The sequence below is a fragment of the Balaenoptera physalus genome (assembly GCF_965194825.1).
Source record: "Balaenoptera physalus genome assembly, chromosome: 5".
Lineage (NCBI taxonomy): Eukaryota > Metazoa > Chordata > Mammalia > Artiodactyla > Balaenopteridae > Balaenoptera > Balaenoptera physalus.
Genome location: NC_138884.1, coordinates 62,469,545 through 62,488,285, shown reverse-complemented (window position 1 = coordinate 62,488,285; position 18,741 = coordinate 62,469,545). Strand labels below are relative to the sequence as shown.

Below are 18,741 nucleotides of genomic sequence, written 5' to 3'. Positions count from 1 at the left end.
GATTTTTGCACCTATGTTCATTGGTGATATTGGCCTGAAATTTTCTTTTTATGTGGTGATTTGTCTGGTTTTGATCAAAGTGATGCTGGCCTCATAGAATGAGTTCAGAAGTTTTCCTTCCTCTTCAATGTTTTGGAATAGTTTGAGAAACATAGGTAATATAACTCTTTAAATGTTTGGTAGAATTCACCTGTGAAGCTGTTTGGTCCTTGACTTTTGTTTGTTATGAGTTTTTGGGTTTTTTTAAAATTACTGATTCAGTTTCATTATTGGTAATCCATCTGTTCATATTTTCAATTTTTTCCTGATTCAGTTTTGGGAGATTGCATGTTTCTAGGAATTTATCCATTTCCTCTAGGTTGTCCATTTGACTGGCTATAATTGTTCGTAGTAATCTCTTATGATCATTTGTTCTTCTGTGGTATTGTTTGTAACTTCTCTTCTTTCATTTCTGATTTTACTTGTTTGGGTTTATCAATTTTGTTTATTTTTTCCAAGAGCCAACTCTTAGTTTCATTGGTCTTTTCTATTTATTTTATTATTATTATTATTATTATTATTAGTTTCTATTTCATTTAATTATGCTCTATTCCTCATGATTTCTTCCCTTCTACTAACTTTGGGTTTTGTTTGTTCCATTTTTCTAGTTACTTCAGGTATAAGCTTAGATTGTTTATTTGAGATTTTTCTTATTTCCTGAGGTAGGCTTGTATTACTATAAAATTCCCTCTTAGAACTGCTTTTGCTGCATCCCATATATTTTGGATCGTTATGTTTTTGTCTTCATTTGTCTCCAGGTATTTTTTGATTTCCTCTTTGATTTCTTCAGGGACCCATTGGTTATTGGGTAGCATGTTGTTTAGACTCCACCTGTTAGTATTTTTTGCACTTTTTTCTTGAAGTGGTTTCTCAGTTACTATTTATTATCATTATTAACCAAGAAATGAACATTTTGGAATTTGTAGTTTATAAGTTCATACCATGATGACAGAAATAAATTTCAAAGACAACAGTCTGTCAAAGGTGGAATAAAAAAATCAGTGGGTGCAAAATAGAGTTAGAAGATGAAGTCATCGTAAGTATAAACATGACAAAAGAAAAGGAAAGAATCAGGGAATCATCAACTCTAGAAGTATAAGCAATATACAGTTGTTTTATTTTTCAAAAAACCTTAGGACATTGAATATTAGTATTTTTTATAAAGCTTCAGGATATTGAAAATGATTTTTTGGTTTACTGTGCCTGCTTTTGACTTTTGCATTTAAAAATGAATAGGGAACACCTGAGAATCATTAACAAAATCAAAAACATGATTGTGAGAGAAATGCAAAAACGTTGAGGCTTCATAACATAAGGGAAAAAACATGGATGAGTTCCTGTCTTTAAATGAAGACTAAGTAATGATGGCTAGAAGTCCTACCATTCATGTTCTCTATCTCCTAAGAGGCTCAAACAAGAAGAGACTTAAGTCACACTTGAGACTTTTGTTTTATGTTAGGAAGAATCTCTTGACTGTGAAAGTGATTAAATAGTGGAACAGGATGCCAAGAAATGTTGGGGAATCTCCTCTTGGAGACCTTCGAAGTAGACTTGACATTCATCCCTGTTTCCCAGGGTTGGTATGCTGTCAGAATATTTATTCAGGTGTATCCTGTTTAAGATTTACTGTTCAAGTGTAAGTAACTCTGATTAAATAGAAAGCATCCTTGTTATCCTATCTCAAGATAGTTTTCATTGTTTAAAATACCCTGTAGTATTTTTCCATTGTATTTTCTTCCACCTCCTTTGCTAGGCTTAATCACCTATCATTATGTCAGTCCAAACTCTGGGACAAGATTGTAAAAACACAATTGATTCAAAGAGAGAAGCTAAGTGGCAGAGGTAATCTTCAGAAACTAAAAAACTAAATGCTAGTTCAGTTTAGATAATTTAGTACATGGAGTTTCAGCTGCACGCTTATTCCTTGTCTTAAAAATCAGGTTGTGGTTGTATGTGTGTGTGTTTGTTTAATTAACTCCATTAGCATTCTGTTGTACTGTTTTCACATACTCATTTACAAGTCTGTCTTCTCTACTAGTCTTTTTCCTTGAGAACAGAGAAAGTGTCTTTCATTTTAGTGTCCCTTGTTCAAGAGCAGTATTTCTTGACACAGTATTTCTCACATGGTAGGTGTACATTAAATGTTTATTATACCAAAGGATAGTGTCTGGTTAATACCCAGATACCATAGGCATCTTTATTTGGGTTGCCAATTTTCCTCAAAGGCATGTTTAGCTCCTCAACCAAATGTACTCAAATATTGAATCATTCTCTTTTTCATTAATGTTACTTAGGCGCTTCCATGTCGTTCTCTAGTCTTAACCCAAAATTTAAAGCCCCAAGTTAAAAAGAATTGTACTGCGTAAGGAGAAACGTTTTTTGAGGAAGAAAACAATAATCATAAAGATTAAAGACGGTCATCATAGAAGTGGGAAGTAAACTTAGGGTTTCTACTATGGCAGTTTATACTATGTGTGATTCTAAAATATAACTGCTATGTATGAAGGAAAGCTCACAAAAAATGGGTTTGGTGGGATCTGCTTAATTTGTATCCTGATAAATGCAAAATAGTCCAATAGCAATTTAAAAATGCTAAATTTAAGTGCCAAATGCAAAAAAATCTTTATTTGGAGGAAGAGATTAGAATATGTCCTGAATACATTCCTAATAAACATATATATGTAATATAAAAATATACACATTATATATAGGTATACACTGATATTCTGTGTACTTTTTATCTTTCTAATACAGATATGAGTATCATTGGGCAGATGGAACAAACATAAAGAAGCCTATTAAGTGCTCTGCACCAAAGTACATTGATTACCTGATGACTTGGGTTCAGGACCAGTTGGATGATGAGACATTATTTCCATCAAAAATTGGTATAATTGTTTAACTGGGATCCATCATGATTTATCTAATTTCATGCGTTTCTAGGGCTTATTGCCTCTCTATTCCAGGAACCATGTTAGATTACCATACCTATCAAAATATTGCTAATCTTATGTACTTGAAAGTGTCTATCTTTTTCATACCAAGTTTATCATGAACATTAGGTAAACCTCCCTATAATTTTAAACAGTAAGAAGATCGGTATATCTTGGATAGTAACAAATCTGGCCTGTGTTAGGGAAAAAAGAGACTGGACATGGGGTAAGCAGCCAGTATCATCTGCTGCAGTCATATCCATTTCTTGTTTAGGAAGGGAGTTTATATGACTTCAAAACAGTTTTACCTTATATTTGTGGCAAAGAGGGCATTTGTATTCATGACCCACGGTGTGAACCTTGCAGGCTGTGAAATCAGGCTAGGTGAGAAGAAAACAAGATTTGACAGGTTGGCCTGTTATCAACTGAGTGACTTCTACATATGCTGACCTTTTAAAGGGCTGACCTTTCAAGTGGAAATTACATTTAGACAGTTCATATGACTTTAGTGTGTCAAACTCCTTACAACTGTGTTTTCTGAAAAAATTAAGAATTTGCTCTTTTTCAACTTTTTGACTGTATTTTATGCTTTTTTAGTTTTGGGGAGAAGGATATAGTGGAGGAGTCAGCAATGTAAATAGTTGCTGTTGTTATGGCTTGTTTTAAACACATTCATTGAATGCTTTAACTACTTTGGAGCCTTTGTAATAAAAGGTCTATTTTTCAAGACTGCATTACTTATATACGTAGTAATGGTTTGGGATAAGTGCCCTCATCTTATCTTTTATCTTCATAATATACTTTTTAACTTTTAATTTTAACCCAATTTCAGGCTTCTAGAAAATTTGTAAGAATTGTGCAAACAATCCCTATGTATCCTTCTTCCAGATTTTTTAGTTGCCAACATTTTAACACATTTGCATTCTCTCTCTCTCCCTCCCTCCCCACTCCACATTCTTTTCTTTTTCCTGAACTGTTTGAGAGTAAGTTGCAATTATGATGCACCTTTATCTGTATGTGCTTCAATGTGTATTTCCTTAGAAAATCACAGTATAACTGTCAGAATCAGGAAATTAACACCAGTACAATACTACTGTCTAATTTACAAATCTTATTCAGATTTTTCAAAATTTCCCAGTAATACCCTTAAGAGCAAAAGAAAATCTTTGACATTTGTTTTCATTCAGTGTCATGTCTCTTTAGCCTCCTTTAATGTGGAATATGTGTATTTCTCAGGCTTTTTTGGTCTTTTCATGACACTTGACATTTTTGAAGAGTGTAAGCATACTATTTTATATAGTGTCCCTTCATTTTGGGAGACACTTATGTACCCCAAAATGTCTTATGTTTTCTTGTGATCTATAATATTTTTAAATGGGCAGTAGGCAATGTGATGACATTGAACCCAGTAGTACCAGTATTTGCCTTGTGTTTTGCCAATCTGGATCATTTAGCCACTTTAACAAAGGATGCAGACTTTTGTATTTTTCTAGTTTTGTATTTGTTTAATGCTGTAAAAGTGCTCTAATTCATAAAACAAGTCTCTCTAATTGAACTGAGACTGCAGCTAATTTCAGGGTAAATGTAGACCTGGTGTAGTAATGAAATAATTTCCATAGAAAAAAATATGAAAATGTATTGCAGGTATTTTAAACAAAACTAAACATAGTAATACATTATTTGTGTTCAGCGTAAGAAATCTGAGGATCTGAGTATACGTTTTAGCTCCATTACCATCTTAGACATCTATTTGTTTCATTTTGGTAAAGTGGTGGTATATTAGAGGCCTAAAGGGCTAAACTGAAGACAAATTCTTATTCCATAGAAGCATTGAAGTTTATTTTCATTCATGATATGTTGAGAACTTTTGAAAAGTACAATGGGTATTTTAAATAGTAATTCATAAATACTTCTTATTTTCAGCCTTGTCTTGGTAATTTATATTGCCATTTGCTGATAATGCCTTGTTCTCTTCTTGTTAATAGAGGGGGTTGTTTATCTATTTACTAGGTGTCCCGTTTCCGAAGAATTTCATGTCTGTGGCAAAAACTATACTCAAACGCCTCTTTAGGGTTTATGCTCACATTTATCATCAGCATTTTGACCCTGTGATCCAGCTTCAGGAGGAAGCACATCTCAATACATCTTTCAAGCACTTTATTTTTTTTGTCCAGGTAAGTTGGATTAGGAGATCTTTTTTGCTCAGAAAAAGCAGTTATCTACAGAGTTTTGAGGTGAATACTACATCCATACTGTCAGGATAAAATTCGCTATATCTCTCTAGTCTTCATCCCCTTTAATACTTGCCATGATGATAAAGATTGGCCTTTGGTTTCTGAATTCCATTGCAAATCTACAGTGAATCTGAGAGGTCTTACCTTGGATTTGCTTCAGTTAACAGTCCATAATGGAGCTGCTGAATAAAGAACCTGGCTAGTTTGGTAAACATGTAGATGAACTTGGTCTTGAGCACTCCTCCTACTCCTGTTAACCCTCAATTCCTGTCTGCTCTGGATCTTTATTTAGCATACTTTGCCATGGAAATGGACTCTAAATATCATACCTTTTTCCCTCCTATTTAAAACCATATTCTGAGTAATTTTTGAATTAGGTACTGTCCATTATTCCAAAGGGGAAAAAATTGTCCCAAAGAGTGTTGAAGTTCCAGAGGTCCATTAATTTTTGATCTGAATCCTTAGTTGACCTCCTCTTCCTTCTCTCTTTATTTCTCAGAGAATGGGCCTTAGAGATGTAGACTAAAAGGAGTGAGGCTATTCTTGTCCTGCTTTAATAATTAGAGAACTAAAAGGTAGGAGTGAAAAAGAGGTAGAAATGCATAAGCTGAGCAGCTGTTTTTTGGTGGAGTTTAGAGAAGGGAGATGGTAGGCAGGAGAAGTCCAAAGCTTGAATCTGTTGTTTTTGTATATCTGTGGGCATAAACTTATAAATACCTTTCCCATGCCCCATCTCCACAAAGAAAAAGGTGTTTATTTTCCCTCTATATACACTCCTCATAATGAGGACACACATTTTGTATCTTAATTTCACCTATATAAACAAATTTTAGGAGATAGTAACTTGCCAAAACTGTTTCCCTGAGCAATTATTTTACTATGGTATCCCATCTGTAGACACCAATAGAAACAAAATGTTATCCTAAAATTTGCATCTGTGCTTTGGTTTAGGCAGAACCTGATTGCTTGAGGCTTTAGTGGTTTGGGGGAGGATATTCTCCCACCAGAAGGTTTAGGTTTACCTTACTGTATGATCTTAAAGTACACTGTATCTCCCAACTCCTAGCAAATAGTAAGGGATTGATATGTTGCATTTACCACATCTGAGCCTAGTTACATCTCAGGACACTGTGACCTTCTTAAAGGTGGGTCCATTAGTTATACAGTATCACCGCTTCTTTGAGTGAGAGTGGCCTCTGCCCTGGGCCTCACAATTTAGAAGTTCTGCTCTGGCCCTTCCCCATACTCCTCCCCACAGAGTGAGAAATCCACAGGGCCAAGAACATACCTACATAGATCCCTTCTGGTATGTGCTTGGATACCTGAGATTCAGAATTCCCTGCCCACATGGTCTCAAGTGTATTGCCAGGGTTTGCATGGATCTTTTCCTTTGGTCCGTTCTTTTAAGGGAAGGTCATATCTCTGATAGCCAGACCTAAGGGATAGCCAGATGGCAGCTGTTGGTGAGTGTGTGTGGATATTGCCTTTATAAGCCTGACAGGATGTCCACACTACTGCATGTGAGACCCATTGAAGTACAGGATGGAGCTGCGGTTTGGTGGATCAGGGAGGTTTGCTGAGGGCCAGGGACTGGCTCTCCTCATGTCACTACTTTCCAGTGTAGACTGAGGAGTCTTAAGAATTCTAAATTTGAATCTGCTTTCCTGGCTACTGTGGTGTGTTTGTTAAGGTAGGAAAATCGAACATATATAACAATATATTAGCTTAATGTAAAATACAGTAACTTAGTCATGTGATGTATATCCATTTGTGCTCTTGGTCCAGACCCCGCAAGTCTTAGTGGTAGACTTGCTATTGAATGCCCCTTAATGCCTCTTCCTAGTACTTATTGCAGTGCTTGGCACGTGATGGATGCTAATAAATGAGTGAAATTGTGAGCTCAGAATGCCCCACTGTGGCAGAATATCAAAAGATCAGAAGTATCAACAGCCACTTTTTATTAGCCTTATAATTTATAGTTCAGGGGAAATCTGTTCATAATTGAATTTCAGAATGACAGTGGTAGAACTTCTAAAGAAGCATAATTTAAATCCAGGCTTTCTTATTTGTTCTTTACAGGATTTATTTATCATTTGTGGACTCCACATTATTCATGTTATTCTCATACCACATTATATGGTAGCTTGCAGATACGTTAGTTAATAACATAAACTAACTTTTTTTACTCTTCATATAATGCTGAAATTTGCCTGAGATTGTTTTTGATCCCTGCTTGGTTGACTATATCTAAATGGTGCCCTGGTTATTCCTTTTAACAGGAAGCAGCAACTCCCATTTATTGAGCGTTTACTTTGTGCCAGGGATTACATGAAGTGGTTAACATACAGTATCACATTTAGTCCCCATAATAATCTTATGAGGTAATTTACCCTAATATTATTACAGATGTAAAATATAATATCAGAAGTGGTTAAGTGATTTGCCTAAGACACAGAGGTAGGGAATAGAAAAAATTTTCTTGAAAAAAAGATTTGACTTTTATTTACTTTAAAAGCTAATTTCCAACAAATGTTAATGGAAATCTGATTTGGAGTGAGATGTAAATAATGTGTTTCTGCTATTTCTTCTGCCTTTGTCATACATAGGAATTCAACCTTATTGACAGAAGAGAACTTGCACCACTCCAGGAACTGATTGAAAAACTCACCTCAAAGGACAGATAAAAGGATGCAGATGTGTGCAAATTATTCCTCAAATGAAGCTGTGTGGAGTGTATTTGGATTTTGTTTTATTTTATTTTTATCTTGGTTGTTTTTATGTTAGGTTTGGGGGGCTTGTTTGGGTTCCTTTTTCTTTATTCTGAATAAATGAAACCATATACTATTGCTAGAGGGAGGCAAGAACCATTCTCTATTAATTTGTTAGGGGTAAATTTTGTCTTAGTGGCATACAGTATTTTTTTTAACTTGGGGAATTTTTGATAATACTATATGTTGAAAGAAATGCTTATTGATTGGACTGCTGATGGATGGGGGTTCTCCATTGTGTAAATTGTGGTTGATTTTTGAAGTCCGCAGAAGTCTTATGTTTTTAAGTGCCTTGGCAGGCTCATTTCTGAGGTGCAAAGCACAGACATAGAACTGAACAGGGCTTGAAACAATATTAGGATTACTACCCACGGCACTTACTGATGCATGTTTCAAAATACCTATTGATAAAAGCCATAGTTTACCTAAATTGGTGATCTCCAGCTTTTACTACATTAAAGAAACACAGTTTGTAAAGGTGTGCATGTAGAGCAAAAAAATTAGTATTTCTTAATTATTTTTGATATTGATAGTAATTCTGTTCAACAGATGCTTAAAGTTCTACAAGCAGGTCTTTTCCATCTCTTGATATCTGTGATATTGAAACTTGAAGATGTTGAAATGTAATACCAATTACATTTTGGCTTCTTTCTACATGTTAGCTGCACTGTAGGTGTAAAAATTCAGGTTATATATAGGTTTGCCATCTTCAGAGATGATGCTGAACTGTGAGGTTTCTTAGCAATTGCCAAATGAGCCATAAATCTGCAGAATCCCCTTCTACTTTGAAGAGGAGGTGATAGGAGTGTGTGTTTGTTTGCAGGGGGTTAGTTTGAATGGTGCGTTATAGATGGGATTAAGTACGGGGAGTCAAGTTCAAGAAAGTCCTGTCTCAAAACTCTTGAATAGAATGGCATGAATATTTTAATCAATATCTTGTAAGCAAAGTCTTAGAGACTTCCTTGTAGGAATCAACTTCCATGAGAAGTTAAAAATAAATTACTAATTTTAGATATAGACATAAACATGGAATTTAAGGACTGTTTGGGGAAATTGATCACTTTACAGCATTTCCATTCAGTGAATGGAGCTGGTGTTTGTCATTTTAAAATGATACAGTACCTTCTTTACTTGTTATAGGCCCAACTTGAAGCATTCTGACTTCTGATTTTTCCACTGTGAAAGGAAATCTTTCTTTGCAGTGATATCAGATAATGAAAGTGCTAAAGTAGTAGTTATTAACTTTTATATTTTTTTTTTGCCATGACTTTCTAGTGAACTATTCCCATAAGTAAAAAGTTCAGAAACTTAGTTTTTAAAATAAATGTTAACATTTTTCACTTCAGTTTTACTTACTCTTGTGAAATATCCATTTTAGACTTCCAGTTTTAATTTTGTCATTTCTGGTAAATCTGTTTCCTTCAGTTAGAAATATATACTCTTCCTTTGTTAGGAGCATACCTTTTTCCTTGTAGAATAGAAATCTTACTCTGAAATTGTATAGACTAAAAACAGTAGAAAAGAATCTAAAATGAAATCAGTTTGTTTTTGCCATTAACAAGTAGAATAGTGATACAACTTAATGCCATTACAATTATGATCAGTAGGAACTGCCTTTTTCTCATTTCTAGCAATCATTCTCCGAGTACCAACAGTGGAAAGTAACAGGAGAGCCTGGCAGAGGCAAATATATTGGACATTCATTGGTCATACTTATTTATAAACTGCAATGAGAACTAGCTGATTTCCTTAAAACAAATCTTTTAGTATCCAAATGTATAATATCAGCCACTGTGGGTTGATGCAGAAACAAAATCTGGCATCTAGTGATTTGGGGTCCTATCTATTTAGGAAAATGAAACATATGATTATTCAAATAGTCTTCCAATACTGCATTTGACTTCATATCAACCTAGTAATAAAGGGGTTGCAGAGACAAGTGAAACATTGTTTTTGCTCATTTAAGCCTTGTACAGTAGTACACTGTACAAATGTTATTATAAATTAATGTTTAGTAGTCGGACTTACTTTTCCACTCTATGTAGATAGGAGTTTCTTATCACTGTGCCAGAATCTCAGGTGCCTGCTTCTGAGTATTCCTTTAAACAGAGGTATTGGGAAGTAAGGAAATATGTATGTGTATATATGGTAACAAAGTAGAGACATTCTCCCAGGGAGAGGCCTGGCATTGTGCATGGTGTTACGTGGCTGCAAAGAGGGAAACACCAGAGCATGTGAGAAATAACTGACTTAATACAAAGTTGCTTTGATTCATTTGGTTCCCAGGAGCATTAGTAAGATGCCTTTTATAAAATAAGGATCAAATCTTGGTTTTACAACATAGTTTGCTTATAAATGTCTATTCGATTCTTTCCAGATTTCTTAATTTGTAAATAACCAGGATAATGATTTCCCCCCTGCTCTTCATACAGAGATATAAAGCAGAAGTTGGTTTTCTCATCTGCTGATGAAAGCATAAAATATAAAGTAGTAAGTTAACATAGTATTGTCACAAAGCTTTGGTTAAATGTTGATAGGAAGCAAGTTTTAATAATTCTTTTAAATGGCGGTGTAATGGTGGTGGAGAGAAATTAATAGCAGGGTGATAATCTTTTCATTAGCTGTAGGTGGTGCTCCTGGCTTTCGTTTACTGGCTTGATAATTCTGTTTCCCATAAAAACCATGGCACTAGGCTGCACTAAAACATTAAGTATGTGTTAGCTGGTAGAGGCTTTGGAGGTCAGTTTACCTTAAATTGAAAGATTTTAGATTGCTATCTCTTCCTACCTTTGTCATTTTTAAATGCTAAATGGTCAGCATAAAATTAAGTAGGAAAAGATATGTTTAGTGTATAATATGTCGCAGACTGAGTTACTGCCTGGCTTATCAGGAAAGATAAAGCACTACAATCTCTTATATTCAGGAACTACAGATAATGTGGATATTTATATTTTACATGTAATCACCACACTGCATTTTATGTATTAGCATTTTCCTTGCTTAGGGGAAAATAGCAAAATGACAGACTTCTTTTATACCTTTGTGTACACCCTCTCTGAGAGAGTTTTTGATAACCACTGAAATGGTAAAATATGTGAGATACGATTATTAAGTTGTAGGACTTCCTTTTAAGATAAATATGTCATACCTTGAACATCTCAAATGAGAGTTGATCTTCAGAGTAGTTTCTTTGGGAGCACTACTTATTCCAGCTATGCTGCAAAGGTGTAATGTTTCTGGAACACTTTCAGAGATGCCTTGAGAATTGGTTTGTGACTATGCAAGAAAATCTGTTTTATCATTTCAGTTGCACCGAAAACTTTTCTGGAAGCTTAATATGACCTATCTCATTCATGAAAACAACTCTTCTTTGGCTGTTTTCTTAGAACTAAACTATTAAGGAAGTTCAAAAGAATATGCCATAGGCTCTGAATTTGCAGAAGAGAATGTTTTGAGCATTGATTTGTAACATCATTTAATAAAAAAATAGTTTCCTGATGTCACTGCTTTGAAGTAGGCAGTATCGTTTGGATGTACAAGTTTTATTTTATTTTTTCAATTTAGTTTACCTTACAGTTAAATATAATAGTTTAAAAAACCAAAGTCTTTTTCTTATTTTCTATTTTTGGTCCATTTCCCTGATAACTTTTGGATTATATCTTGAGTACTGTAGGGTAGTTTTGATTGAAGATATATTAAAAAAAAAATGGATCCAATATTTAAGATAGAAATAGCTTAAGGAAGCAGCAGCCTTTACCTCCATGCTTTTTTTTTTTTAACTTATTTTCACGCAAATGAACAATTTGAATTTAAAGACTGGAGATCATTGTAAAAAGAAATTGGAATACAGTTTATATATTAATTATGCTGAATTTAAGTCTGTGTATCACAGTAAAATATTTCAAGTTGTATAATCATTTCATATGTGATTTATAACTTTAACATTTTGAATGTCTTTTTAAAAGATATGAGACAAGAAGTATATTTGAAAATGTCACTGCATACCAAGAGGAAAACTTAACTTATTTTGAAACTTATCTGGGATATTAAAGAATATACCAATTCCTAGAAACACTATTCTAGATCTATACTTTAAGGACCGCTCCTAAAATGATTTAAATATCAGCGTTTTGTCATAATATTAAGTTGCACCATAGGAATTACAGTTGTTGAGCTATCAGTTTAATGGTATATGAGATAACTGTTTAGAGATAAAGCTATTTCATGATTTATGGAAAAGTTTAATTTTAAGATATAATAACAGTTCTGACTGCAGACAATTTGAATTTTTGAGGCTCTCCTAATGGGCTAATTATAGAGAAAAATTCATTTTGAAGGTATAAAACTGTGCTCCATGTCTGCTATTTGTAGCTGAACTGATACTTAAATTTTGACAAAAGAGAGAAAATACAGATTAAAATACTGAGTACTCTCAGTTTTGCAAGTGTGATACAAATTTCCTTTTCTGCATATAATACTATACAATAGAAAAATTTGGATTAGAATCCTCAAAGATAGTGAAATCACTGGCCTTTCCAAGCTTGTTTACTTGTCATCTCCTTCTCCTTGGAGGTAGATTACTTCCTTACTAGTGTTGACCTTCCATATACTCCTCTCTCCCCCATCTCACAACACACACAAACACACACACACACGAAAAACAAAACAGATTGATTATATAGGTCCTCACTGTCAGTGATTCTGAAGTGATTGCTGTCAATACAAAGGTTGCAGCTGAAGTGTTGGATGATACAATTTACATAAGCATTTTTGGTTTGCTTTGGTTGACAGCTATCTTTAAACTACGTCACTGAAGCTGAGATTACTAGAGATATAAATTTAAATCTTTTATTAATATTTAATTTCTGTTATATATTATTAAATTCTTATATGTGCGGGTGTTTCTTACAGGCTTGCACGTTTTCATTTTTATTTTGTTTACTTAATTGTGCAAGTTGGAAAATAGATTCTCGCATTTTCATTTTAAGAACACTTTTCTCCTTAAGTTGTTCTGCAGAGATAACTATTTTTAGGGGAAATAGTTTTTTACAGCCACTAAATTGTATTTGTTATTTTTGTACATGCATTACTAGGGTGGTAAGGACACTAATCTTGCGGGGAAAACTTAAATTTGTTTTATTTGAACTTTCCCTTTACATTATTGCTAAAAATTATCTAGGAACAGCATCATGAAATCTAGGTTGAGAGAGAATACAATAAACATGAGAATACTTAAAGTTTTAATAGAATCATTTCTGAGGACAAAACCAGAAGAACACTGCCAGTGCCATAAATGGAAGCGTGAGGCAGCATTCACACTGTGCAACTGTTGCAGAGAATAAGTAAGACAGGATCCTGCTCTAATGGAGATGGACAATTTCTCTCTATTAAAGTAGCTGAATCTAAAACATGAAATGCAACATGGGCGCTATATTGTAAACTGTGTCAAGATTACTCAAATTGTAGTTACTTTTGATCAGACTTCAACTGTTTTATCGTTTTTGTTTTAAAAGGGGATACTGAGGGAATTCCCTGGCAGTTCAGTGGTTAAGACTTGGCGCTTTCACTGCTGGAGGCCCAAGTTCTATCCCTGGTCAGGGAACTAAGATCCCACAAGCCATGTGGTGCGGCAAAAACTAAAAAATAAAAGGGGATACTGAATGTCAGAAAATCTGTAATATGTTTTAATTGAGAGATGTAAATAATGTATACAGACTTGTATGTGATGGGATTGGAAATATTTAAATTCTAGGATTTTTTTTCTTTAAAGGAAGAAAACTGAATGTTTATTTAAAAAAATAATAAATAGTTATGTTTGGCCATGAATCCTGACTTTGCATTACTGTTTATTTTTGCTGTAGGTGTTCCCACACTGCACAGATTCCTATAGAAATATTGAAGGTATATGAAATATGTTGAACATTTAAAACTTGTTAGGCATTATTTTTTATAATGCTCACAACAGCCCTGGAAGTTAGTGGCTCATTGTCTTCTATACTAGAAAACTAAAGTTTAGAAATCATATAAGTCACTGATTAGGACCAGGGTTTGAAAACCCAAATATGCTTGATCTTGAGGCCAGTGGTTTTGTTTATTTTCTTTAAATATACTATTACCATGAGAATAGTTAGTAAAATAATTATTTATTCACCTTTCCATTAAGCTTTTATCTAATATTTTGTCTTCCTTACAGACCATTAAAGAATAAACAGTATGGGAGAATCCTCATTTTACCCTGATAACTAAGTTCCAAAAGGAAATGTGTATTTTAGAGTATTCTTAGAGTATCATTATTTAGAGGTATTTATGTTTAGAGGAAATTGTGTTTAGACCATTAGGTTGAGAATATTTTGATGGTAGTAGCAGTAGTTGCCCAGTGTCACTAATTGGTATTGGAGATGAAGACTAGGAGTAGAAAATGCTAGTCCATGCCGATGTGGACTGTGTCTGCATGCTTCAATAAAAAATACCTTGTTATTATGCATATATAGTACGTACAAAGCGCCTACTGTATGTAAAGAAATATACACGTATAAAAATTAACTGTTTTGATAATTAGGTTCATTTGCCTCTAATGTACTGAATTTATATGGTTCTTTACTATATAATATTGTATGGAATGATGCATTTTGGTAACAAAGGTTCTAAATTATTTCTTTAATGCTTAAACAGCCATGCTTCATAGATACTGTTACGAACAGCATAATGATTACAGTGTCATGTTTTCTTTTTTTTTTTTTTATAAATTTATTTATTTATTTATTTATTTTTGGCTGTGTTGGGTCTTCGTTTCTGTGCGAGGGCTTTCTCTAGTTGTGGCAAGCGGGGGCCACTCTTCATCGCGGTGCGTGGGTCTCTCACTATCGCGGCCTCTCTTGCTGCGGAGCACAGGCTCCAGATGCGCAGGCTCAGTAGTTGTGGCTCACGGGCTTAGTTGCTCCGCGGCATGTGGGATCCTCCCAGACCAGGACTCGAGCCCGTGTCCCCTGCATTGGCAGGCAGACTCTCAACCACTGCGCCACCAGGGAAGCCCGATGTTTTCTTGATGACTGAAGTTCACCTTTGCAAGCATGCAGCAAAATATAGGTTCCTTTGCTAAGGAGCTATATAGGGCTGCTGGCTTGCTCCTATGCCCTGCTGTCGCACTTCAGATTTGCTGGAATCACTCTGACTCCCAATCTTGCTGTTATGATGGCTTCTGCGTCCTTCCGTTTTCTAGGCAGTAATGAAGGTTGCAAGGAGAAATTTATAAGCAAGTTTATTAAGTTGATAAACATCCTTTTACAGAAGTTGTTGGGTTTGTGTACACAAATGCAGGGGCCGTGTAACCACTACTTATCAATGTTCAAGACCTCTTATTTTTTTTGCCTTTGTTCTCATTTTCTTAGTTGGTTTAGAGTTTATTTATTTGACTGTGCTGGGTCTTAGTTGCGGTAAGCGGAAATTTTTTTTTTTTTTAGTTGCGTATGCGGGCTCTTATTTGGGGCATGCGGGATCTAGTTCCCTGACCAGGGATCGAACCCGCGCCCCCCTGCATTGGGAGCTCGGAGTCTTAACGAGTGGACCACCAGGGAAATCCCTAGAGTTTTCTTAATAAACTTGTATGTTATCAGTTAGGAGACCCTGTCTCATTCTTTAGTTGTACCATCATTCCCGCTGGAGAAAATGAATTCCTAAATTGAAGGAGTAGTAAAATTTCTGGCAAGGAAGGGTTAAGATGGTAGCATGCTCACACCTGATTGAGTGCTCTAATACAGAGGTCCCCAGCCTTTTTGGCACCAGGGACCGGTTTTGTGGAAGACAATTTTTCCACGCACAGGGGGCGGGGGGAGCGGGGGTGGGGTTCAGGCGGTAATGCGAGCAATGGGGAGTGATGGGGAGTGGCAGATGAAGCTTCCCTCGCCCACCTGCCATTCGCCTCCTGCTGTGCAGCTGGGTTCCTAACAGGGGGTTGGGGACCCCTGCTCTAATACCCTGTATTTTATCTGTAATTCCAAAATCTGAAACGCTCAGAAAACAAAGTATTTTCTTGAATTCACTGCAAACTTAACCTGATCTAAGGTTAATAGTCTTTATTCTACTTAATGTGAAAACATGTTTCACTGCAAAATGTTAGTGTACTTAACACTTCTGCAGGAGGGTGAGGAATGGTTACATAATATATGTGGTATATAACTATATTTCTTTCCTAAATTCCAAAATTAAAAAAAAAATTTATTGGTTGTGCCGGGTCTTAGTTGCGGCACGTAGGCTCCTTAGTTGTGGCAGGTGGGCTCCCTAGTTGTGGCAGGCGGGCTCAGTTGTGGCATGCGAACTCTTAGTTGTGGCATGCATGTGGGATCTAGTTCCCCGAACAAAGATCGAACCCAAGGCCCCTGCATTGGGAGCGCGGAGTCTTATCCACTGTGCCACCAGGGAAGTCCCATAAATTCCAAAATTTTAAAAATTCTGAAACAGAGTTGACTACAGGAGTTTCAGATAAGGGACTGTGGACAAAAATCAGGGAGGTACTTTTGAGAGTGCTTTTCTCTAGGCTCTTTCTTGTGTTATCCACTGGTTATGCAGCATAATGGGAAATTATGCTGAAATTGATGTCAAAAGAGCTAGGTTTCCTGTTTCCCCATTTGTATTTTTGAGGTACACTCTTCAGCTTGGAGGAACTCATGTTCTCACAGCCAGACACTGGCAGAACTGGGATTTGAAACCAGTCTTTAATTTTCCAGTGCTTAAACTCTCAATCACTGCACTATACAAGTACTTCTTTTGTGGTTTTTGTTTTTGTTTAGTTGTTTTTTGTTTGGTTTGGTTTGGTGGAGGGGGAACCACACTTGGAGATTTCTAATCCTCAACCCCAAACATCTTTGTCAGATCCATATGGGACTTACTGAGTTCCACTTTCCTCCTGTTGAAGGTCTCAGAGACTTACCTTGCCTTATTCTTCTCTCAGTAGCTGCCAAAACCCTTACCATTGCATGTTTTTTTCCCCCAAGTTTGGGTGTGGAATATAATACCTAGTAGCAGGAATTCCCTGGCGGTCCAGTGGTTAGGACTTCGAGCTTCCACTGCTGGGGGCCTGGGCTTGATCCCTGGTTGGGGAACTAAGATCTCACAATCTGCTCAGTGGGACCAAAAAACAAAACAAAAACCTAGTAGCTTCCCCAGCTTCCTTGCCATCCCCATGACAAGTATTCAGGCCTTTTTCATTTCAAGCATCCTGCTACTAATTACTATGGGGATAAACAAAAGTAATATACATAAAATACTACCATAATGAAATAGGGAATTTACAAAAAATGATTTTTTCTGTTTTCATCTTAGAGTTCCCCATGGCATCACATTTTGATTTCTGCCTTTTATTTCTGAGAACAGATTCACCATTTAGCCCCTCCTTCTTACTCCACCTTTTGATGCATTTCAGGTCTGATGTTGGTTGTAAGGTAGAAAAGAATAATAGGGCCTTTGGTTTATGTAGACAATTTGAACTTGGGAACTTGTAGACTGGGGAGTGGCCTGTTTACTAGGTCTTTATCATGATTAAAAATGAATTCCTCTGGGCGTTTCTACACTACATTTGTCCCCAGCTAGATGAGTCATCTAGCAGAGGACGTGGCACATAAGTAGGCATTCAGAAATTCAACATACATTTGTTAACTATGTGCTAGGTGTAGGGTATGCAAATTTAATTAGGCTTATAGTTATGCTGAACAGAAACCTACCCAGTGTGGTAACTTTTTCACAGCATTGTAGGGCAGAGAAATTTTCCCTCTTTAGGTGCTGGTCTAATAATTAAATTGACATAAGACTAACAGGAGAAAAACATTTAATTACATATGGGAGCCCCATAAAAATGTAAGACTCAATGAAATGACTAACGCAGGAAGCTTTTATATTTTTTAGGCAAAGAAACAAATTTGTGATGAACTGACAAGACGAAGGGGTTTGGGCCTGGTGTAGTAAATTGTTGAAGCAGTAACAAGTTTTATTTATCCAGCCTTCTCTGCCCTAAATTCTCAGTCTCTGGCGATAGGATGCCTTCTACCCTCCTGGTACAGGGAAGGTAACTTTTATATGGGAGAGTTAGCCCCTGCCTTCAGGAGGAACAAAGGACGGTCAGAGTGTCCTTATTTAATTCAAAGTAATATGCCAAAGTGGCAAATTTGGGGGTGGCAACTTCTGCTCCCCTTCAGCATAAATGGGGCATCCAAATCAGGATATGAGAGATCAGAAAAGGCTTCCTGTGGTGTGGCATCTGGATACTTCAATTCCCATCCCAGTTCCACTCACACTGACTTATAGAGACTTTCAACATCCCTCCTCAGTGCCTGTTTCCTCACTGATAAATGGGTTTAATGGTAGGATCTCTGGCACTTGATTGCTAGTTAACCAATGAAAAACGTTCAAAATAATGTCTGGCACACAGTAAGACTGCAATACATTCCCAGCGCCACCTGGCCTGATGATAGCCTCCAGGCTAAGAACAGAGGGTAATCCGTTTGGTTTTTCTACTACTCACTGCCTCACCCCTGACAAGTTCAAAGTTTCAAGTCCAACCAATTCGGTCCAGACGCTCAGAACCCACAAACCTCACGGGACAAGCGAGTTCCCCAAAGCCCGGCCCACTCCTGGTGACGAGGGCAGGTGGCGCCCTCTACCCTCGAGCCCCACCCTCGAGCCCCTTTCGACCTTGGGCACCCGCCCGGGTTCCCGGAAGATCCCCCTGCCACCGCCTCCTGGGCTGAGGTGCGCCTGCGCGCGCGCGGCCCCGCC

General features: G+C 36.3%; 1 protein-coding gene and 1 long non-coding RNA gene across 3 annotated transcripts in view; one reads left to right on the top strand and one right to left on the bottom strand.

The window, feature by feature from the left end:
• MOB1B (MOB kinase activator 1B) overlaps positions 1-13,800 on the top strand; it is a 65,014-nt gene extending 51,214 nt beyond the window's left edge. The window contains exons 4-6 of one of the 2 annotated variants that reach the window (XM_082463960.1): positions 2,794-2,927; positions 4,983-5,146; positions 7,813-13,800. In XM_082463960.1, coding sequence (XP_082320086.1) covers positions 2,794-2,927; positions 4,983-5,146; positions 7,813-7,890 — 376 coding nt within the window. In that variant the 3' untranslated portion in view covers positions 7,891-13,800. The remainder of the gene's footprint in view (positions 1-2,793; positions 2,928-4,982; positions 5,147-7,812) is intronic. The other variant, XM_082463961.1, reaches the window with a different exon arrangement.
• LOC309661911 lies at positions 11,676-18,613 on the bottom strand. Its single transcript, XR_014264362.1, has 2 exons — positions 18,488-18,613; positions 11,676-15,189 (listed from the first exon to the last, which is right to left on the bottom strand). It is a non-coding gene; the product is annotated as an uncharacterized lncRNA (long non-coding RNA).
• Positions 18,614-18,741: the final 128 nt, after the last annotated feature.